Genomic DNA, 24,409 nt, shown 5'->3' on the forward strand with positions numbered 1-24,409 from the left:
CCATATAAGCCACTCAAGACGAGCTGAATCAGCAGGTTGGACTAATCTAACACTAAGCCAATATAGTCACTATGCCAACAGTGCGTGTACTTCCAATAATACATGGATATCCAAGTATGCAGATTGATCGTATGAGGGGAAAATTTTCATTTCCAGCTTTTACTTTTATTTAGACATGAAAGGTAAATAGTCATTTATGTGACAGTGACATGAAGCTACAAATGGAACCTATATGAATTTCTCAGGAAGAAAGCTTCGCAGTTTAAGAAAAATTTATCCTGGCCTCACGACTGAACCTGGGACTAAAGCATTTCAGGGGTGGTCGCTCCACCATTCGAACTAGAAGGCTAGCAGATAGCAGAGAGAGGCCAAATAGACAACTAATAGGCAAAGAAACCAGTCAGGTGTACGACAATTTTCTTTTAGTTAAACTTACTGCATTTTGTGGATTTCCGCAGAAATGACTTTAAAAAAATGTGAATTGTCACTCATTGCTTTTATGAAAGAAGGCTATGTCAACCATACAAGCACTTTCTCCGAGGACAGACAGGTCACGCAGAAGCACACAGGGCATTTTGGCAGAATGACCTACCCAACGGCCCTGGCTTACAAAGATGCCGTGTGTTGTAGCTGTTAACTTCAAATCTCTCACCTGTTCACATGAGCCAGCCGCTGGGCTTCGTCAAGAGACGTGATGTCCTTGCGGCACACAACACAGACGCATGTCTCCGTAGATTTGGGAGGTTTGCTGAAGCGCTGGAGGCACTTTTCCACGTGAGCCTCCATAGCACCAGCCACACAGTCCCCACAAGCTGGGCACCTGACTTCAGGCCGTGGCCGCACAGTACGCCCGTCCATGCTACAAGTTTGCTACTAGTTCTAGAGTCACAAGGCACCACTGGCTGTCCAGTGTTTCTCAGAAAGTATGAATTGCGAAGAAGGTGGCTACGTGTTGCTGTTGCTGCTGGCACACATGGCATTGCAGATGCACACATCAGGCCTTTTTGTAGCAGAGAAAAAGAGTCAAAATCGCCACCTTGTTTTGTAAAAACTACGTAATTATTCAAACAATAACTACACATGCAAAAAAAAAGTGCTTGACCTGAAAGAGGTGGCTAGATGTAATTAATGCACAAGCTTCTTAATGCTTAGCACTTTAAAGAAGACAAAAGGAGGGGGGGGGGGGGGGGGACACAGCCATGGTTTAACAAAAATCCTAACAAAACAGTACAAAAGTACGGTTGCACTGGCCTGCCCAATACACCAGTGGTGGCCACACAATGTGCCTTGGGACACTAAACATTCTTGCCATCATCTTTTGGGAGGTGAAAGCCAACGGCATCCTCAAGTGATCTGGTAAATTTTGTTGAATTGAACTCCAAGGGCTTATGGGAAGGCTTTATGTATTGATGGGGTATTACCAGGCTGAAAAAAAAAAAAAAAAAAGAACATTCAAGACAACCTAAAAAATATGTTAACAAATTACAGTAAGTGCATGAAATGAGGTAATAAACAACCCGGCTCTTCATTAAGTGAACAATAACAAAAATACTGCTGGCTTCATGAAATAATACAAGGGCAGACGAACTTCTTTTCAAATTCTTAAATATGCATCGATCATGTTTCTTTCTGCAGCACACATGAGAAACAACACAAGCCAAAAGCTGACAGTGTTCCTCAAGCAACAATAGTTACAGGTAAATTGTTGAAATGCCACCCTAAGTACATACAACTCTGAAAGTACTTAGTGCGGCCGGCACTCGATAGAACGCCACTGTGCACTGACGCTGAGCTAAGCAGCTCGCTTCGTTATCTGGTTTTGTGCCGTCTATGAGACGCACATAGATAGCACAATAGAGGTCAATAGATCATATTTATGCAAATATGATTTAAGGACGGTGGTACCCAAGCCTCAAAAGAAAACCTACTGCATTAAACTGCTGTCATAGCTCATAGAAACCACAGGTAGCAGACTAGCGACACTACGTTGTAGTGACTAATCGCTACAGCGACAGTCACCGAACTGCGATCTTGGTTGCCTACAAGCGGCAGGCGAGTACTAGTATTGCATCTACAAGCCTTTACTCGACCTCTAGTGAAACTTGCACGATTATGGCCACGGCATATGTGTCGCGTCTTTATTGGAACGCATCAGATTGGCAAATGGTTAAACTTGCTGTGTGTGTGTGTGTTTTTTCTAGTAGTCGCATACTGCGAACTGCGCACCATAGTCAACATCCAGCATTATTTGTAGCGACGTTCGGTTTCCCCCGAAGAACGTGATATGACACGAATACTCGCGTTTACCTGCAGGCCTACGGATACCCCTCGAGTCTTAACACGCTAGTCAACAGTAAGCGCACTGGGGCTTTGGCAAAGAAGTGTCGATGGCAGCGCCAAAAAGGGCGAGCTTCGTCGGTGCACATTTCACCACTATGATAAAGAGTTTTCGCTCCTTTGTTGGGACAAACTGTCCACAGTACCGACCCAGATGGCGACCTCCTGCTGCGTAGCCAATGTCCATCCATACGAAACGAACACGGTTGGATGCACTAGGCCACAGAGGCGACTTTGCAATTCTAACACAACTGCCACTTGCGTCCATAGACTAAGGAGTTGCGCTACTTACAACAATAAGCCGCCAACCACAACGGTGTAGGTGACCCCAAGAAGCGCCACTTTGAGGCAGGTCGCGCCTGCGCGTGTGCCGCGCAGCTTTCTATATTTGCCTGCAGATTTGTACACAACATTCATATTGGCGATCTCTTTAGATTTTACGTTGTCGTCTATAACAGCACAATTCAACCGCTCCAACGCTGTAATCAAACCCTGCTTTCGACTACCATAAAGTTCGCGACATCGCCGATCTCAACATGACCAAAACACGTGCGGAAGCGGAAACGAGTTATAGCAAATAGCGAGCGCCACCTTAAATCACACACGAGAGGGCGCCACCGAACTCGCAAATTCGCTTCCGCAACGTCAGTATGGAGGCTGTCTCCCTCATAGAGTTTCCTACAAAAATTAATTTTTGTAGGAAACTCTATGGTCTCCCTAGACCTTCTACAGGTGGTGATAGCGTATAGCTTACTCGAAAACTTTGCAAGCATTCAAAAACTGCGGCACACCAAGATTAACCAAGCTTATCTATTATTTGGCCTCCGAGTCGCATCTTTGCAGTACTACATGCCTTAGGTGGCATGTAAATAATCATTACACAGTTTGACTTAGTTATAAGCAGTGCACAAAAAAAAAAAAGCACGGTCACAGAAGAAATAAGTACGCACATGCAGCACTTCCTGTGTGTCCTTATTTAAATCTTCCAAGGTGCTGCTTATAGCTAAATCTTGAATTATGAACTAGCCCATCAGTGCTTGTTAGGATAATTTGTGGCCGTTCTTCACAAACTTGTGATCATACATTTATAATTAAGTGCCATAAGCATTTTAAAACCCAGGAAATCCCCGACAAAAGCTGCTGATATACTGCAAGAAATTCACTGGGAATTTCTTGTTTGGATGCACAATATAAAAACACTTTACTTCCAAAATAAAATATGGAACAGAGGGTTAAACAGACAGGAACACACACAGACATGAGCCACTTGATAAAAACAACAGATTCATTTTATTTGTACCGGCATGGTCCTGGCACTTAAATGAATCTAAGCTCTCTACCATGATGGACACAGCATATGCCAGCATTGAGCAATGTCCCCCTTCAAAGTACATATGTTGCAGAAAATGCAGCATCTGATGCCACCCTTCAGTAAAACAAGGCTTTCATTTGCGCTTGTAACGCTCTAGTAGAAATGAAACAGAAGGGTCCACCGTGGCCTTACCAAGTGGACAGCAGTTGTACACGAAATGCAGTGAGTGGATGCACTATGCAACATCCAGTAAGATGTCAGCACAGCAAATGAAAATGGAGCGTGCACATGGTGAGATAAGAGCAATGAACAAAATCAAACTTGTTGCCCACCACTGCTGAAGTAAGGTGATGCTCAAACTAAACTTGTGAAGGAGTCTCAGGGCTTGTGCCTTGTACTCTGTGCATTAGCATGATAACAAATGAAAAGCAACGAAGTGAACTTTGACATACTGGACGCTGCTATGCAACGGGTCATAGCTCAACAACTTGGTGCAGCATGGATTGGGTGTAGACAATCTGCCATATACATGAATATGATGCAGGACACATCTTTCTGAAGGTCGTAACATTTGTGATCACCTATAAAAAATATCTCGTATATCACAACTAAACTTTCTTTGAGCATGGTGCACATTTCAGTTTGCAAGTAACAACATCCCCAGTAAAAACAATAATCTGAAATGGGTTGGGCAAACTGGAGCCTTCGCATGTCTTTACATGTTCATGCAAACTGTTTTATCTGTACACCACAGCACATGCATTGAGGATCACAGCATTTGGCAAGGTCTTGTCAACGACTTGCCTGTAAGCATGGTCCCACGGCAGCGTATAAACTGCGCTAAATCTTATAAACATTATTATCCACAACTTGCTCTATGTTACATGAAGAGAACCTTCATTGCGAGTAGTCACTTCTATGTCAGAGTAAGGCACTCGCACCACAACCGTGCACCTAGCATAAATTTACATAATATTCTATGTACAAGCCTCTAACTTGCATAGGCAATCTTACACTCGCGTTACAGCAATCATTTACACCCACATGACATAGATGAAGTTTATGAGCAGCAAGACAAACAATTTTTTAAACAATTGCAAATTTCTCAACATACATCTCAGACCACATCAAGAAAAACCGAAAGTAATACATTTTACAAAAGTATTTTCAACTGTTATATAGCCATAGTACAGCCAACTAGCAAGCCATGGTAGTAGTATAAAAGAAATCTACCATGCACCAACTTAACTTCACTGCCAAAAAGCTAGGTGAATTCCACAGCATGACATGAATAAAAAGGCATGCGAACCACAATTGCAAATTTTTTACTCATTAGTAGGACCAATCTGTGTTTAAAAATGACCTTTTACAGAAAGGAGGCCATTTTCATATCACAACTCAATACCAATGTTAGCATGGTTGAAAGGTTGAAAGCAGCATTAAAAAAATTTAGACAGAGGGGCAGAGAAATAGGCAAGACAAGCACTGCTTTCAAGACAAGTGCTGTCCATTTCTCTGCCTCTTTGTCTGTTTCTTTAGAGCTGCTTTCAACATTCCAACCATGAATATGTACTAACTCACCCAACGTTTGGATGCTTCTGAACGCTAAAGTGAACCAAAGCTAGCATTATATGACAATGCAGCAATGTCACACACATAGCCATGACAGAGAATAAGAATGGCTCATGCTAATGCAAACACACCAATGCATCCTTGTTTACGAAAGTGAAAGGCAGTAGCTTTATAAAAGCAGATGGCACCAACACCTCGCAGGATATAGCCTGCACGGGACACAATTCCTTCCCAAGGCCACCCTCTTTGCATGGTTTTTAGGTTTTTAAATCTTTTTAGTGCTCAGAGCCTAATGGCAAAAGCCAGAAGATCATGAAGTGAACAAATATTAATAGCCTCATAGCAGGAGAAAATTGGTTGCTGTCTTCTTGCGATGTAGCCTGTGCCTGGGGATTGACATTCCAGACAGCGCAGCTGGGGTTACGCATTCCAGTTAACAAATTAGTAGCCTGAAAATGCAATGAGACTGCAATAATGGGAGTTGCAGGACATTAACGCTTAGCATTCATAATGATGATTTGGCCTTACTTATGCAATATTGCATACAGCTTATCATGCTGAAGAAAACATTAGCTTAATTTTACTGCGGTACCACGAGATTGACGGTAATTTCACCAAGCAACGATGCAGGTGGCAAGGAGCACCACTCTATTTTACTCCTCTTTTTTGTTCTATTACTGTTATCTTGAGTTTGATAGCAAACTGCAGAACATTGCACTAGCCACCAATAATAGATGTGGCTACCATGGAAATCTAATGCTGGGTTGGTAAAACTATGTAGAAAGCTCTTATGACAGAGAAATGGCAACATTTCAAACGAGTTCAGGCCCCTACTTTCTTAAAAAGTAATTTTGCCCTCCGACGATAGAAAATGCCCCCAAAGTTAATCATCATGAACAAGACACTAAGTCAATGTTAACATGTCTTTCTCCTACAATATCTGCATCTTTGTATTTCTGTTAGGCATATTTTAGTGCACATTCAGTGATAGATTCACAAACTCCCATTGTGATTTTTCTCTATGAGCTCAATATGCTTGACATCGCCCTCATTTTGTTCACCCTACAACATGCACAAACCAGCACTGCTAAATCTCTGTTGGCTATCTTAGAATGTTCACCGCAAGAGCCGACCTCACCATCTATAGTAGAATAACTTACTAAATAGGATTAGTGAGCAGGCCTTCTTTTCCAAGCTCTATATAAAATCAGTAATGCCAGCTATGAATGCAAACTCATAAACTCTTGTGATAAAACTTAATTATATTCTTCTGAACCTATACTGCATGAAAAATAATGTAAATGATTAGACTCATGATACTGCACTCTATTACAAAGCATATTCCGACATGACACATCATGTAGATCAGAAAAAAAAAGAGTGAGTACTTTCAGGGTTTCTGTCTTTTTTTTCTTTTTGTTCTCGAATTTTAAACATAAATCTATCTGCATGAAGCAACAAAAGAAATGTCTCTTACACAACTGAAAAAGAAAAAAGTACAACACTAGCAATGCAAAAAGAGAGGCAAGTAAAGAATGTTATCCCTGCAGAGCCGATTGCATTGTGCGTCACTCCAGGCACAAGTAGCAGCTTCCTGGGGAACCTTTTGCCGTCAGCGCATTCACGTCGTGTAAAGTCATATGAAACAGAAAACACGGGTAAAAACAACTCTTAAAGATGGCCACCAGAAGTCAGGAGCAAAGCAGTTGGTGTCAGCTCTGCTGCGCTATTGTCCGGCATTCAAGATAGTTGGTGTCCCCAAACACGGCCGCTCCACCTCGGGAACGGCTCCTCGTCAGCTGGCCTTTGTTCGACGCTGCGAAAAAAAGAACAAGAAACACCGGCACTCTGTAGTCGGGTGAATATGTTTCTAAAAAAGAAAAAAAAATTGTTATATGGGAAAACAAAATATCTAAGTCGTTGACTTATAGAGGGCTTTTTCGGGGTCTTGCACACAAATAAACAAAGAGTAAAATCATATCAAATCAAATGTGTCATGATGCAGCACAGTAGTTTCATCCGTGTGCACTATATACAGATGGGAAGTAACCATCACTCGGCTTCCTCCAGGGCAGGTAACTTAAGCCTTTCAGTAGTAGTTCTAATACGTGTACTCTTGTTTCATACTTGGCAGGTAACGCTGCAGAAGCTATCCAAGTAGTGTGGTCACAAATGTCTCACTTTGTGCATATTGTAGTGCAGTTGATTTTTATTAGCACTTCTTCATATATTACAACTACAAGTCATGGACATAAGGTTCCATCAAATTACATATCATTTTTATGCCCTTTTCCAACATACAGCCTACTATGTTTTGTCCACAGAAACATGTCAATCCACATTTTTGTCATTATCAAATACCAGCAAAAAAAAAATAAAGGACGAATGCAAAAGAGACATACACATTGCTGCGTATCTCTCTTCAACATCCGTCCCTTGTTTTTTACACGCTAGTATTTGACTTATGAATAACCAACTAGCCCGAATTTCAGCTCCACTCTTACGGTGGTAAATAGGTTCAGATCTGCGACGCCTCCCATGTACTAAATACATGCCATTTTGTGACATAAAAGTATGAGACAATGTTACATCTAATTATATTATGCATACCTACTGTATTTTCCTGTCTATAAGATGCACCTTTGTATAAGTCGCACACCCCAATTTTTGTAAGTTTCAAAGAAAAAAATGTGGTGTATAAGTCTGATCAGTGTATAAGGCATACCTACTTTATACTCATTCGGAATGCTGAAACGCGATTATGCACCCTTGTACGCTTGTTGCAAAATATGCATGCACTCACCAATTTTAAGGCACTAAATTTCTGTAAACAAAATTTTTATGAGCCGCTAATTACAGTAGAAAAAGACTTCCACCAACACTATTCATTGGCGCAGAAAACCAACTGTTATTGCACTTCACTCAAAGCCATCAAAGGCCTTGTCCTGTGACACAGTCAAAAAGTTCAGCTACTCCAGCCGGCAGCATCGCTGGTTCACCATCGTTAGACTCTGATTAACATTTACGAAATGTTGTAGGCACGTTGCTGGCATTGCTTCTGCAGTGTGGTGTGCTTGGGGGGAACAAAGAAACGGCCATATTGGCCATGCCAGCATGCATCCGTGGTTTTATGCGTGTCTAAGCCACACCACTGTATAAGACGCACCGAGAAAACTTTTTTAGAAAGAAATGTGACTCATCATCCACAAAATACGATATACCTTTCTTTTTATATATGCAGAGCACTATTTCTTTGTCTCGGATGCTAGTAGTGAGAGAAGTCCGTTTAGCCTTTGTAGTATTGCCTGCTATATGAAACAGAGTATAAGGCGGTTTTGACATGCCAGTTGATAGCACAGTGTTAATGCTTAGTGTAACCAAATAAATTTGGTCCCGGCAACCTTCCATCCTTTGTGCATGCTAATTGATGGTTCCATTCACCTATACCTGCAGTGGCATGCGAAGGCTGAAAGGTTGCCAGCAAGGTTGAAGCAAGTGCTCAGCTGCTTAGGAGACAGGGGCAAGTGTAGACCAGCAGTAGCACGAGCTGAAAGCTTGCCGCTACTGGTCTGTAGGTCCGACTTCCAGTCAAAAGCAAATCTTTCTGGCCAACCAAAACTCGTCGACGCACTAAGAGAGAGCAATTGACCTGTGTCTGCGAAAGACCAGGTTGTTGCTCTTCGCCATCACTTACAGATGAAGAACACGTGGTTACTACTTTGAACAAACTGTGCTATTTGCAATCTCACTTCTGACAATTCAAGCAGAAAAGAAATTAAAGAGGACATCTTGATTCCAGTATTCCTTTCAAGAATGTCACATTGCAAACACTGTCTTTTACGGAAGGAACAAAGCCTCTAGAAGCAACAGTGCAATCGATTCGTGGGTATATCATATGCTTGCATTTACTCTTGGCGCTAGAAAGTTTGAAGGGTGAAGACGACAGTTGGCTTTCTCTTTACAACTTTGCATGGCATTGGCGTGTTGTACTGCATCCACGCCCACTCGGGACGTGTGAATACTGATCGAAATGCTTTAGCGTCTGTTGATTCAAATTGGTCCAAATCATCCAAACAGGGTGCATAATGGGGTGCATAACAGGGTGCAAGTGGTGCTGCACGGATAACTGCGCAAGAACCAGAATGCCTCTGCCCTAGCTTCCGAGATTGCAAGCGGTGCCACCAGTGTGCTGCATGGAGAACTCGACGTTAAGTGCGCCACCGTAGGCTGTACTGATTTGCTCTGAAGCTCACTGGAGACATGCCTTGAAAGCACGGCAACCCTAGCATGGCTGAAAGTGAGCGAGTTTCCTCGTGGCTTCAGAAATCCATGGACTGCAAGTGGGAGTGACTGATGCAGTGACTCCAAGCACTGGTCCTCCCTTTCATGCAGTGTGTCTCCCATTAATTTTTCATGTTCCTTTTAATGCGAAAACATTAAACACAAGAGGGTAAATCCGGCATTGTCGGCGTGACCACACGATGGTACAAAAAGGCTACAAACCCTTGACTTTTGGTGGGAGTCAAACACACGGCCTTTGGTGTTAATTAACATGGTGTTAATTAAGGTACAGTTAAATAAAACAGAGTTAAGTCACTCGAACCCATGACCTTTGGTGAGAGTCGAACCCGTGACCTTTGGTGTTAATTCAGGTAGAGTTAATTAAGGCACAGTTAATTAAGCAAGAGCTATGTATTCATTCAAATATAGGTCAACCTTTTTTTTCCAGAAATGTTACCCATAATTAGCTATCGACCTATATTCGTCGACTTACTTACGAAAGAAGACACACCAACATGCGAGAAATGCCAACAGCCACTAACAGTTATGCACATATTACTCACATGTACGCAGACTGAAACACACAGACGAACACTTTTGCACAAATTATAACTACACATACCTTTACACCCTGCTCTAATTTTAGGTGATGATCCACTAGTCCCTTTCTGTGACGTTCGTAAATTTCTAGACGACACTGGGCTTTTACATAAAATGTAGATTATTAACAAAGCACGCCCGCGAGGCGGCGGCGAGGCAAGCCCTCGACGTCCCTTCGTGGTAGGCTTAGGCCCGGCCATCATAAAGTGCTGGTTCTACAATAAAAGTTTATTCCTCCTCCTCCTCCTTAACAAAGCCTTTTCCTTCATTAACTGGATTTTAAAACACCTCGTGTTTGGCGCAGCATAGCCTTAGCCGCTTTTGCGCCATTAAACCCCATTTAACTAACTAACTAACATATTCGTGAACAAAGAATCTCGACCTACATTTGTGATCAAAGTTAGAAAATGTACTGAGATAATAGAGTTACGTTGTGGAACAGGGCCACCAACGGAGCGGCGAGAGCCAAGGCTGCAAACCAAAACACACTGGCATACATGTCAATACCATACATCATACCATACCATACATAAAAACACAAATAATGAAAACATAAATTTGCGGCAGTTAAACATCCAACAAAAGCTGTAGCGCAATTAATAAGTCACAACAAAGTTTCTGGTTAAAGAAACATACTTGTTTATTGGTTGCTTGGTTGTTTCCCTCTGCGTCACCATTTTGCGATCATTTCTATGTGACGGTTCTCATTTGCTGTTGCGCAGCTGTGTGACGATGTCACTAAACCGCTGAGCTAAACCGCTGACTTCAAGTGTCAAGTGGTACTTTTTGCAGAGGACTCCAACAACTGCGCCGCTCAGCGCAAGTTCGACATGAATGACAAGCTGATTAGGGGTTGGAGGAAACAGTGGGACCAAATTTTGAATGTAATGGGCGGCGGCGTGCTTTTTGTGGCCCAGCAACAGGGAGGCATGACATTCTCGAGAAAGAACTGAGGCTTCATGTGGAAGAGGAGCCTGCAAAGGGTCTTCAGGTGTCCTGTGAGGACATTCAGATGAAATCCCGGCATTTGGCGCAATGACATGGGATCTGCCAGTCAATGTTCAAAGCGAGTCAGGGCTGGGTCCAAAAGTTCAGGTGGCGCAACGAGCTCTCCCTCCGTCATAGAATGTCCACCTGTCAGCGTTTGCCAGCATAATACAAGGAATGGCTGGCAAAGTTCCAGCGCTATGTTCTCAAGCTCCGGCATCAGAAGGATTACCTTCTCGGCCACATCGGGAACGCCGACCAAACACCGGTCTACTTCAACATACCCAGCCACACGACAATCACAACGAAAGGAGCAAAGGACATGTGCCTGTTGACGACAGGCCATGAGCATACACGATTAACTGTTATGGAAGGAATCTGCCGCCGTACATCGTGTTTTGCCGGAAAACCATCCCAAAGAATGAACAGTGTACCAAGAAGGTCGTCATCTGCACGAATAAAAAATGATTCATGAATGAGGCGATGGTTAAAGGATGGTTCGAGATGGTTTGGATGCAGTGACCTGGAGCAGACTTGGACCTTCCAAACATGCTCGTCTTGCACTCGTTCAGAGGCCACATTTTTCCAGCCGTCAAGGAGCCCCTACAGAAGGCAAACACGGACCTGGTTGTCATACCTGGTGGAATGACATCTCAACTGCAACATTGGATGTCACCGTCAACAAGCCCTTCAAGGACCCTGTCGCCAAGTCCTATAGAGAATGGCTCGCGAAGAACAATGCCGCCATGACACCGACGGGACGCCCCAAGAAGGCTCGCTCCTCTCAGCGAATTCATGTCGTGGGTCAAGGATGCATGGGAGGACCTGCCAGTGCAACTTATCAACACTGGCTTCAAGAAATGTAGCATTTCAAACATACTCAATGGTGCCAATGACGACGTCATTTGGGATGCCAAGGATGCCTGCGAAGCATCCGAAGAGGACAATTTTTCTGACAGTTCTGATGAGGATGTCGCTTGTGGCAGCGACTAGCAAGTGGCTGAGCCGAGCTTACTGTAAATAAAGGTGTGTCATGTTCCAAGTGTTTCGTTTGTCAAAAGATATAGGTCAACCTATATTCGACTAATTTCTTGTTTTATTTCTCGAAAGCACAATATATAGGGGTCAACCTATATTTGTGCTTGACCTGTTTTCGAGTAATTACAGTAATTAAGGCCCTTGAACCCACTACTTTTGTTGAGTGTTGAACCCTCGACATTTGGTGGGAGTCGAACCCACGACTTTGCATTGTGGTATAATATCGAAGCATTGCGCGATGGTTGCAATGCTTTTGCATTCATCCACGTAGAGATAACCAAGTGCCCCTTAACTTTTTTCTCTTCCATGTGCCGTGGTTTACTCTTTAATATCTTTTTTATTATTCCTTCCTTTTCTTCATTTCTTTTTTCCTCAATCCCTTGATTTCCGAGACTTTGTAATTGCCCGATTCAAAGGGAATAGCCACATCAGCACCACTGAATCTTCGTCGTGGTCGGACTGAAGCAGACGGAAGGGGGAGGGGGCTGCTGCGCACCCACTTCAGTTGCACTTCCGTGCATTGGAACTTTGCGTGCACCCCCATATTACAGCAACTGCGTTTCGCTTGTTGTAACATTATGGCACTTTTGAAAATGTTCGTTCTATATGGACGCAGTTTCAATAGGCAGGGTGAAAAAGACCACAAATGGTGTGAAATGTGGTCGTTATAACTGATGGATTGTTATATCTGGGCTTATTATAAGTGGGTTCAAGTGCATTCAGTACATGCTGGTAGTATTTGCGAGAAACATTCCACATTTACTTCAACATATTCATGCATGGATAATTTGTTGTTTCTGTGTTAATTATATCAAATTTGACCGTAACACCCTCGTTCTTCCACCCAGCTCATTTAGGTCGACACTCAGACATCACTCACCATTCGCACCCCTGGGTGGTCGTCGTCTCTGCTTATGTGAAAAGGCAGAGCCCGTTTTTAATGCTTCTAAGAGGCTGTCCATCACACCTTCTTGATCTTGACCTGCAGCAACAATGGCAACTGTTACGGCACATGACTAACAAATTCCATTTTTATGTGCACTTTGTTAATAATGTTACTTGTGCATAATTATGCTTTAAGAGCACCTTCACTACCACAGTATAACTTCATTACAGTAAACTTCCATTAGTTCAACTCCGGTTAACTAGACTTTCTAATTAATTTGATCCTAACCGATGGATGGAACCGTGCATTTCTATGGGCCCATACTTGTGTTGCACATGCCTAACCCCCATGGTGACCCTAATAGTGACTCTTCTAGTGGCAGCGTCTGTCTCGGCGGAGCTTAAGAGACAATGAATGCGCTGAAAACACATAATCTCCAGTCAAAAATGCCTATTTTCGTTCTTCCCTAGGAATACTGTCAAACAATAGTCATATCCCACAATGTCCGACTACAATATTGACCCGATTCGAATGTGCAACATTTTTTTTTTCCCGAGATAACTGGGTCAGAAATTGCCTGCGCAGTGCAATCGGATCTAAAATTAAAACCACCGTCCCGGCATGCATATGCTTTACCGCATAAACCCAGTGTATTTTGGCGAAGCTGACTTTAGGAAACCAGCCTCCATTGTGCAACACATAGTAGACCGTTGCCAATATTATTGCTAAAAGATCAGGTGCGCATTAGACTTCTACTTTGTTCAGAAGCTGTAATGTCATTTATGCATTTCTACTTCGGACACATAGAAAATGGGCGCATGTTCGGTTCAGGGGCATGTAAGATTCAGGCAAACATTGCCAAATGCATCAGCGGTTTCCTTTGGTGTTTTTTCAGCATCTTGTTGGATTCGACCTGCCAGATAATTCAATAAATTTTGTCGGTCCAATCCGGATCGAAGTAACGGAAGTTGACTGTATAGCGAAGTGGTTTGTGTGCTAAAAATTGATATATCAAGTAATTAGACAAATTAACTGTTCATAATGGACTTTTACGAACATTTATGATGAGTTCGTTGCACATGGTAAACTAAGCTGTGTGTGACAGCGCTTAACATCCCATGGCCACCTGATTCATGCACCAGCATGTGTAAGTAATGCAGCTACCCGATGCGATCTGCAGCTTGCAATAGGGTTGTGCATTGTATCACACCCTACCAATTTATGTGCTAAAACATGCTTGGAAAGTATACGCGAGATGTCCTTATATGACAAACCACATAAGGATATCTCGCATGTGCCTTTAACCTGTCTGCTTTAAGAGGAAGCTTTAGCTCGGGTGCTCCTATCTAAATACATGTAAAAGGAAAATTCGTTTTTCTCGGCAACCAGCGCATCAAATTTGGCGAGGTCTGTTGCATTTAAAAGAAAAACTTAAAATCTAGTGACTGTCGGTTTCGAATTTTCGATTTAGGTCGTCAACTTGTTATTAAACATTGGCAAAAATCGAAAATTAAAAAAAGAAAACGAAACTATCAAGTTTAGAACTCTGTAACTCAGCAATGCAAAGCTATATCACAATTCTGTGAATTGCATCAAATAGTACATCTAAAGCAGGCAAAACTGATATGTTAGACATGAATCTAAAGAAAATGTAGTAATATGAAAACACAGCTTTCACAGAACCCTTGTACACAAAGTAACAAATTCAGGTAAGATATAAAATGACATATGGCACAATTTCCTTATTTTTTATTTTTTTCCATGTCCATCAGCATTCTTTTTTTAAGTAGTAAGTTTCATCATTTGTAATGCCTCAGCGCGTAAATAAGTGAAGTGGAGCAGCAGGAACCATTTAACCCTGCCCCCGATCCCTCAGCCAAATCTAACCTAGCCTACAGATGTTTGATGAATGGCCAGCGACATAAATAAAGCGGGAGTGGGATTGACAATAAAAGGAAAGGATGAGCTGAAGAATTACCAGAGCTGATGTCGACCAACTGCTTCTTCTTGGCCATCCTCTCCTGCTTTTCTTTGTCAGCCTTTTCACGTGCCTCCTTGTCACGCTGCCGCTTCTCTTCCAGCTCTCGCACCCGGACGTTCTCCGCATGCGCCGCCTGGAACATTTGTTGTAGAATGGCAATGTCACACACTTCCACTGAGCTTAGTGATTACAACACATAACCAACATTTCTTCAAAAGCTTTTTCTTTTTGCTCCACATTAGTTTTTCCTCTTTGTTATCAATCTTCACTATTTTTATCATGATTGCACTCAATTTAATATGTAAGTTGCTCTGTAGCACTGCTGCAGCACCTGAATTATAAACATATTTTCCCAACTCAACAGCCATAGAGTCTATGATGTACACAATTGTCAAAGTGGTCTGGAAGTTAGTGCTAAAAGTAAAGCACGATCACCATAAGTAGCGTGCATGTGGAGAAGTTACAATGTTGCTAAGCTTTAAGAAATGCAAGAAGTGTTTTGCAGAGTTCCCGGGAGAGGTACAGAATCAATCCAACATAGTGGTTACATGTGCTGCGCACAACAAATCTTTTACGTTCCTATGAAAAAAATCTAAAGTATTTCATTCAAAAGTATTTTATTAGCTTTACTCACTATTTCTTTCAATACAGTCGAAACCCGCAATAATGAAATCCCGCTACAACGAAATTCTCGCGACAACGAAAAATTTTCGTATCCCTGGTGAACGCCCATAGGATTCAATGCATTTCGTACCTCTTAGCAACGAAATGTCGCTGTACTGCAATCCCGCATCAACGAAATTTGCCGGAACGTAACTCCACATATTACCTACTCGCGTAAAGCTAGCAGGCTCCAAAATGTGCTCGAATGCGATTTTTTTGCACTAATATTGCGTAAAATACCACCACATTACACTTGTGTGGGTGCCGCCATTTTTGCTCACAAAAAACAAGCAAGCAAAAACTTGCCGCAGGTGGGAACCAAACCCAAAGGTTGTGGGTTCGGTTCCCACCTGCGGCAAGTTGTTTTTTCATCAACTTGAATTTCCATTAATTTATCGTTTCTTCATTCCATTTATTAAGCACAAGTAATTTCCCCTATGTTGTCCTTGGTGTCAGTGTTTGTTGGCTTCTCATGATATACCTGATCAAGCGTGTGTGATGAGCTGTCTCTGTGAAGTCGTGTCCTTCGCATTTTTCTCCCTTAAAGCAAAAGCCGGAAACAGATGGCACAAAACTGGGCAAGCGATTTGATGTCAGTGCCTTCATTTCCAGCATGCAATTTCACATCTCATTTACTTGTGGACTACGAGTATGATGTATGTAAAGCCACTAGGATGTTGTATGGGCAGAGGCGGATGTAGCATGATATTATTTAGTTTTGGCCCCTACATGAACACATCTTCACGCTATGTACTTTAGTTGAGGAAGAAGTGTGTGGGGGTGGGGGATTCAAATAAAGAAAGAAAAAAAAAAACTGGAAAAATTCGAACAGAATTCTTTAATGACCTAGAAAAGAGTCAGAAAGTTTGGGAACCACAGCTTTATACAACACCTTTGGTGAAAGCACACGGTCTTGTGTTGCTAAAGCTGTCACATGGCCACTTACTAAAGCTCAGCAGAAGTTTTGGCTACGAGAAGGAATATTCTCCTAATTCACTCGAGTTTCAGAACAATGAGAGCATTAGAGGGTCTCTGACACAGGGCTCTGCAACAACCATTGTGAATTGTGCACTTTTGTTCAAACGTTCAACAAATATTGCACACACTAATGCAAAAAGAATATACTTGTGTTATTGCTTCGAGGAAAATGCAATGAATTTGAAACGTGACCCCCGGTGAACGCTGCTGAGGAGTGCCAGAGAAACGTTACAGAAAGGAAGGCTTACCGAGAATTGCTCTTTGAAGGACTTGACGTCGGTGAAGAATTCATCTAGCGTGTATTTCTTGGACTCAAAGACATAGAACTCTGCCAAGTCCTCATACAGCTTCTTCATCTTCGCAAACATGCCCGAAAGCAGCTCATGCTCCTGCGAGGCCTGGTCATAAAAGCCCTGATTTTTTCATTGTAAAGGAACAAGCTAGTCTTTAGACTTCTTCGAGAAAGTATTCACTTCTCGAAAAATTACACAGAAACCAAGGTGTTTATTGGGGGCATCAAAATATTCTCGATACAACAAATTGATAATTACGGTCAACTCACTTTCTCTGTTTACAAGTTTAGTCTAAATTGGCACAGGATACATAAGTTTTAAGTTTATTAAACACCCAGACCGCGCTTAACTCTTCTTAGTCCAATGATTCTTGTAGAAATTGTAATGTTTTGCAAGCGATATCATACATTGAGAAAAAAAAGAAAATTATTTTCACAAATGTGAGTGTCAGCAATGCTAACTACATAATTTGCCGACTTTGTGCTGTAGATAAATATGTCTCTCTCTGAAATTTCACAAATGCCCAGGCGTCACATCACACATTACGCCTGCAAGCTCTTTCTTTCTTTTTTTTTTTTTTAGCTTGTTGCCTGTCCTTGGTGCCACAAGCATGTTCTTCAAATAATCCATGGCCACATTTCACACCAATATGATTGTGAATTAAGAAGTCTGAATAACCACACATTTCTTACCACACACTGGGTTTCTGGCAGCTCACGAGAAAAAAATGTTCAATTCATTGCCAAAAACTCCAGCTTAAATATTTTCTTTATTTTTCCCTGCCTTTTGTCATTTAGAAGCACATGATATAAAATTTTCACATCATAGAAACTAAGGACCAGAAAGTTAAAAAGAATGAATATATGCAAAATGAAGCAGTACCACACACACAAAAAGGATACACTCAGCACTTCAGCAAACCGGTCATTGGGACCCTGGGACTTGAATGTCTTAAGGTCAGTGCCCAACTGGGCAACACACTTCTTCATCTGCCCAAGGTTTTTCTCCAGTTGTTCCGGAGAAACTGCAAACATGCAAGATATAGACACTAGTTACAGAGAGGCCGTTTGCAAGTACCGGTTGCTTCAACCCATAGAAAATCAGGGTATGTACAGGTGAATGCGACATAATTTTGTCCTGACTGTCAATGTAATGAAATAGAGAAGCTTGTGCACTATATCTCTCAATTCAGTACATATAACAAAGTAATATTACGTTGCAATTCTAATTTAAGGAGGTCTTCACACATCGTACATACACTTTCGCAGCCTCTGTGAAGAACATGCAAGAAAGCATGGAGAAAAATGGGCTGCGTTGGTGTTTTCCGGCCCCAAAATTTTGTTAATATTCATGTCAAGCATGTTCTATTTATGCTCATGGGGATGTTTGGAGACATGCTAGTGACGTGTGCACTAGCCTCTGTGTGTTGACAAAAAGCAACTAAATTTTCTGGCCAATGTAGTTGAGATCATGGTCCGAGTTAACCACAGTGAATGAAACAGGGGTGCACTTTTGCATAAGAGTCAGTTAGCTGCCAAACAGCTACATGGACAAGAAGAAGCATCACTCGCAATTAATTTTTTCTAAGCAATTTCACTTTTATAGGAAAGGTGCCAGCGTAGACAAATGCATTCATGCACCGCAATCAGACCACGGAGAAGAAATTGAAAAAAAATGGCATGCCTATTCAAACATGCAATCAAAGAATTGCATTCAGAATTGCAAAGAATTGCAGAGCCACAGATGTATCACAGATACAAATATAGTGTTGCTTTCTGATGTAGTACACCTCCATTAATTCTCGTGCCAAAGCATCTTTGCTCCAGCAAGTTAGCGAAATTTCGTACACCATGCTGGCCGCACAGGGCACATACAGCCTAGCATGCTTTTTTTCGCACAGGAACAGCTTCTGCTGTATCGAAATGTGTGGGCACAAGCCATCCAGCTTCCGTGAAGAAAGAAAAGAAAACAATAAGTACTCTGTGCCTGTTAGCCACTTTCTTCAGGTCGTGAGCCACTTGGTGCATATAAGGGACAACTTGTGGCATCTTGTACCCCAGCGGCTTGGCTTTCTGCTTGCCCTTCAGCTGTTTAAGAAGGGTTTCAGCCACAGCAACCGTGACAAAGCAAAGATGCCTGGCTGAATGTAGCCGTGCGGCCCGATTATTAAGACTTTCCTGCATCCTATCAAAACAAGACCTCGCCAACGCCGCCTCAAGTCACATGGGGGCTATGCCCTCTTAAGAAGTTTAGTGTGCGTTGAGCCGAATGGCAAAAGCTGCTTGCATGAGCATGGACAGTATGCAGAACAGAAGCAACTAGCCCAACAACAGGTAGTGATATATTACATATCAACTAGTGCTTCGCTCGTGACTACACAAAACGACAGTCAAAGTACCTGAACTCTGCAGCACCGTCGCAAATGCAAATTCGAATAGCTATTTTAAACATGCACATTCCTGGCAAAGCAAATAAAGTATATGAACATTTACTGCTATGAATATATATGGCATCACTCGCGTTTCCCAAACATCATAGGAACCTTATTTAATAAAATATGATTTAAACGAGGTTCAAGGTTTGTTAAACCAAAGTTTGTTGTATACATTACTTAGATGTGGTTGAACTGAAATAGTGAAGAATCTTATGGGTTAAAAATGGCCTGTCACCTTGTGCACCTCACGTGAGGGACCTATGAAAATGCCCAGTGCAAAGCAGGAAAAAAAAAAAAAAGAAAACAAATACCAATAAAGTTCTTCATTGTTGTGCTAGCTACACCTTGGCTAAATATCTAGGACAAGAAAAGGTGACGTGGCAGGGAGCATGGTTCATAGAGGGCTAAGCATGTTCTTTTCTTTTTTTTCAATGGTATAAGAAACCCACGAAAGTACCATTGCCTTGAAAGTCTTTGACCTGCACCAATTCAGAACTGAACTTACCCCGTGCTGCTTTCTCTGTATAGCTGAGTTCATCACCAAAGGACAAGATGTCTGGAAACTTCTTCTCTATCGTCTCCGCCAGGAAGTGGAGCAAGGTTGACTTCTGGTCATGCGACTTTGTTCCTGAAAGCTGAACAGTGTGACACACGATGAGTTTTGGGCAGCCCTTAAATGTCCCCTAACTTGTCTGCCTTTCTGCAGCGCAAAGACACTTGTACAGTGACTGCTGATGGGTCCCTATTTAATGTTGAATCAACCAACAAGCACAAGTTTGTATGCAACACACTCCAGAGTTGCGTGTGTGTTTGTGTGTGCATACGCATGCATGTATGATACACTCTCTTGTGCATGTATATCTCCCTCATACTGTTCGAAAGAAGGCACAGCCCACAGTACACTCTTATAGTATGTGTGCAGCTTAACACCTTCCTGTCCGCACCTATTCCCATCAAAAGCTCACTTTCGATGGTTGAAAGTTCATACCTTGCTGCTTTTCGAGTGCTCTCAGACAGCTAGTGCCAATAATTGGGTTATTTAGGAAGTATTTAGGCAGTTTCAGTATTCAGTTTTTTTTCAGCCGCTTGCCGATTTTTACAGCGCCTTCGGAAAAGGGGCGTGGTCGGTACGATGAGCGCTCGTAGGTCCCAAGATGGCGTCAGCGCTGTGCGTCACTCATGCACAGAAACATCGAATTTTTACCGATTCCAACGCATCTGTGTGCGAGTTTTTGGACTTTGAAAGCAGCACTGATGCGGAAGACAACTTCGGTTTGTCACATTTCACAAAGGAGTTTCGCTTTCTTTGCAGAACCATTTCCAAGCTGCCATGTGCTTAAATAAAGATATCCTGCGTGTTTTAAAGGTACCAGTTCTTATCTGCAGGGTGTTAACATCCTTCCATCAGGATCTTTTGCCAGTGGCCATGCAGGGAGTCAAGTTTCGCGGGGAAAGATGGCAGATAGTCGACCTCAGCATAACGCTAGGGCTAATTACTAGAGTGAACATTTTTTTTATATCTCAAGAAACCTTTTTACATAGAAGGACAATATTTCCTGGAACATTGCACAGGTACTTTGCAATGAAACGTATTTTCTAAAATTTTTTAAGGTATTTCTGTGTGGAGAAATAATGACGTTTTTACATAACATTTTATTTATTTCTATAAAATATTTGTTTAAATATTTTCGTTTTCAAATATTATTCAATAAATATGTTGTTTGGGACTAGTACTGCCAGAAGGAGAATTTCTTCCCTTTCAATTTGATTTTTTATACTTTAGTATCAAGCATTCTCTGTGATAGAGAAAAAAAAGCATTTAAGAGACTACCGAACAAACCGCTGCTTTTCCTGCAGGCAAAAAAGTGTTAAAGTCTTACCATATCGAAAATTTCATGGCGTGAAAGTTATATAACACAGCAAGATGGGAACAGTGGCTGTGAATGGTTGCAATACCTTGGGCAAGAAGCTGATGTCAAAGCCGATGGCTTGTGCGTTTCTGGAACCAGTGTTCATATAATTTCCGAGCAGTAGGACAAGCTGCAAAACTTTTGCAAATTTCTGGCTTGACTTGATCTCCTCACAGGCTTCAGTGGCCGCCACAATACCCTAGGCGAAAAAGAGAAGAGAATCATGCACACAGGTACGCACTGCAGCATGCAGAATGCTGCTCAAAGTTTGTGCTGCATGTGAGATGGCCTTACGGGCTTGATGTCCTGCACCATTTCTGCAAATCGGAGCTTGAAGCTGATAGACTGAAGCCTTGAGTGAATCCTCTTGATACTCCCAATCTGAAATCACAGAAACACAGCCATGTAAATTCAAGGTTATACACAAATGTTAGGCAATAATGATTCAATTAGGCGAGTGGAAAGTGCCCATAAAGTGATATAGCTACTAAAACAGCGATCAAAAGGAAGTAGGAAATTGCTTTTGATTGAAGGAGGCAATAATGTGGTGCTTCTGTTTGCGACGGAGGAAAATGGCAACAAACATAGTCTGAGGACATTATGATAATTGGAGGGATCTGAACCAAGAATATTCAGCTGCTGCAAGCAATGCTTTACTGATTGCCTGTGGTAATGGATGTCACCGCTTCTTCTGCATTTCTGAACAATGGACAGCTCCACAGGTTTTTCAGATCTCAATGAAATTTGTAGCTCACATGCTACTAGACATTTAGGTCCACTGTTCCCAAGAGATGCTCAAGAACAGATACAGTCGACTTCCATTAATTTGAACCTGGCAGAACCGATGAATTTGACCGACTGATCTGACAGGCTGAATTAAGCATGATGCAGAAAAAAAAAATAGTGAAAACCCACTGCTGTATCAGTTGGCAGTATTTACACGATTCTAACATGCCCCCGAATCAAATGCATGCCCCCTTTCTATGAGTCCAAAGTAGAACACTAACATAGAAATGACTCCTAAACAAAGAAAAAATCTAACGTGCACCCTATTTTTACCAAGAAAAATAGGCAAGGGTTTAATATGTGTTGCACAATAGCGGCCAGTCTCCTAAAGTCAACTTCGCAACCCGAGTTTCTTTTTTTTTTTTTTTTAAGCCAGCTTCACCGCAATACAGATATGTTATGTGGTAAAGCATACAAACGCCATGAGCATGGTTTTGGTATTGTATTCAATTGTATTTCTCAGACAATCTTCGTCCCAATTTTCTGGGGGAAAAAATCTACATTTTAGAATCAGGTAATTCTTGTAATCAGACATTGTGAGCTACCATTACTTCAGGAAAATCTTCCTAAGGTAGGCCAAAAAATATGCGTTTTTGACAGTTTACACATATTCAACACACTTACTGTCCCCTGAGCACCACCAAGACATGCTGCTACTAAAGGGGTTGCAGTTGGAGTCACCATAGTGTCCAGGAGTGTGCGTGTTGACTGGTCATGTTCGAATTATCCGGCGAAGGGCAATTTTAGGATTGAAATAATGATAATTTGGACCCATGGGCGCCAGCCGACACCTTCGGTTGGGATCGAATTAACCAAAAAACATCTAATCAAACGGAATCGATTTAACGGAAGTCTACTGTATTATCAAAGAACTGATTAAAAAATGAAACTAAGAAGACCTTATAGTCTTGTTTACAGGTGTTTTCTTTCTCTCTCTTTTCTTTTTTTGCAATGAGGTTGTGCCAAAGGTATGCTTTCTCTTCACAGTTATCACACCTCGGGGAAAAGTAAGAAACAATACCAATCACAGTAACAAGATACAGAAATAATTAAGCAAGCATACAAAAGCTACATCACGTAAAACCTTTAAGTGACAACAGTCGAGACAAGAAAGTGGCGATTCCAGGAATATGACAGATGTGAAAGAAGACCATCACACTTTTCCTTATGGTCTTTTCTTGTGCTTTTGCAATGTATCATTTCACGCTCTAATGCAAGAAGGGCTACTTTATTAACATGCCTTTACAACTGAAATGTCTGCCTGACATATATATTTTTTTTCTAGAAACTGTCATCATGCCATGCTAAAAAATGTCAGCCATTCAACCGGTGACCCTTGTTCTGCTAGTTAGATGCACTTCATTTGTACCCCGCTAGAAATGTCAGCACTTCTGGAATCCTCAGTTTCACAGCAAGAGAAAGAGACGGTCTCACTGACATTTAACGACTCAAAATGGCACCACCACAAAACAATTTTCTCACCGTGATGGCGAACTGCTCCGCTTCAGCCAAATCGCTAAGGTTGTCTTTGAGCTCACACAGCTTCTTGAGCTGGTCAGCCTCTGGCAAGTATTTGATGAGCTGCTGCAACATGGCTTCCGTCAGGTGCTCCTCGTTCACTTCCAGGATGTAGTCACGTATCGCGGCTGCTGACATCTTTAGTGAGCCTTGCAGTATCACTGAAAGCACAGTGCAAGGAGAAAGAATTAAATTACAGATAACTGCTGTGCTTATGCTAAGACTTAGACCTAAAGGAATACATTTTAAAGAAACAAAACAAGAAACAACAAATATGACTTCATGCTACCAGCTGAAGGCTTCCATACTGTAAATGTGTTAAAGCAATGTCTCTACCTATGTAATAGCAATGTGGTAGCACAACCCACGCATAATCAGTACTTACCCACATACTGTCGTAATGTCTATACTTGATGTGATGAGCGTGGCTTCATGTTAGCAAAATAGTGCGAGAAATGGAGCAGGAAATCAAACAATATGCAGAATACTAAACAGTTTATACGCATTAGTACTATGTCTGATGTTATTTTTCTTCCCCCATTTTGATAGGCGCATCACCGTAATGGCAGTACTAAAGCTTAGAACTGCTTCTCTACTCTTGCGTCCTGTCTGCACACCTCACCTCTTTTTTTGAAGTACTAAAGCGCTGCATAAAAAAACATTCTGCAAGGATTCTTTAAGAAGGCTGCAACCAGCTTGACAATAAGAAATTCTCAAAAGTGTACCTGTTATAGTGCAGGGAGCAGACAAAAGTGACATCCTACACCTCTAATATATATATTAGATAAATACTAGATATTATAATACTTCAGCAAAACTCACAAAGTGCTGTA

At 41.8% G+C, this 24,409-nt stretch overlaps 2 protein-coding genes across 7 annotated transcripts in view; both read right to left on the reverse strand.

Annotated features, from left to right (window-relative positions):
- mus312 (mutagen-sensitive 312) overlaps positions 1–2,907 on the reverse strand; it is a 35,603-nt gene extending 32,696 nt beyond the window's left edge. For 2 of the 4 annotated variants that reach the window (XM_050183367.3, XM_050183366.3), the window contains exons 1-2: positions 2,630–2,906; positions 653–1,425 (exon numbers count right to left, since the gene is read on the reverse strand). In XM_050183367.3, coding sequence (XP_050039324.1) covers positions 653–858 — 206 coding nt within the window. In that variant the 5' untranslated portion in view covers positions 859–1,425; positions 2,630–2,906. Of the gene's footprint in view, positions 1–652; positions 1,426–2,307; positions 2,517–2,629 lie in introns of those variants that run through there. The other 2 variants (XR_008613699.2, XM_055073989.2) reach the window with 2 other exon arrangements.
- Positions 2,908–3,608: 701 nt separating this feature from the next.
- Positions 3,609–24,409, reverse strand: part of dia (diaphanous related formin 1) — a 53,307-nt gene continuing 32,506 nt past the window's right edge. For all 3 annotated transcript variants that reach the window (XM_050183370.3, XM_055073988.2, XM_055073987.2), the window contains 9 exons: positions 23,541–23,737; positions 21,567–21,653; positions 21,319–21,471; positions 19,868–19,997; positions 17,831–17,952; positions 16,884–17,048; positions 14,992–15,127; positions 13,008–13,109; positions 3,609–7,037 (listed from right to left, as the gene is read on the reverse strand). In XM_050183370.3, the coding sequence (XP_050039327.2) occupies positions 6,934–7,037; positions 13,008–13,109; positions 14,992–15,127; positions 16,884–17,048; positions 17,831–17,952; positions 19,868–19,997; positions 21,319–21,471; positions 21,567–21,653; positions 23,541–23,737 (1,196 nt within the window). In that variant the 3' untranslated portion in view covers positions 3,609–6,933. The remainder of the gene's footprint in view (positions 7,038–13,007; positions 13,110–14,991; positions 15,128–16,883; positions 17,049–17,830; positions 17,953–19,867; positions 19,998–21,318; positions 21,472–21,566; positions 21,654–23,540; positions 23,738–24,409) is intronic.

Source organism: Dermacentor andersoni, chromosome 4 (genome assembly GCF_023375885.2).
Source record: "Dermacentor andersoni chromosome 4, qqDerAnde1_hic_scaffold, whole genome shotgun sequence".
NCBI lineage: Eukaryota > Metazoa > Arthropoda > Arachnida > Ixodida > Ixodidae > Dermacentor > Dermacentor andersoni.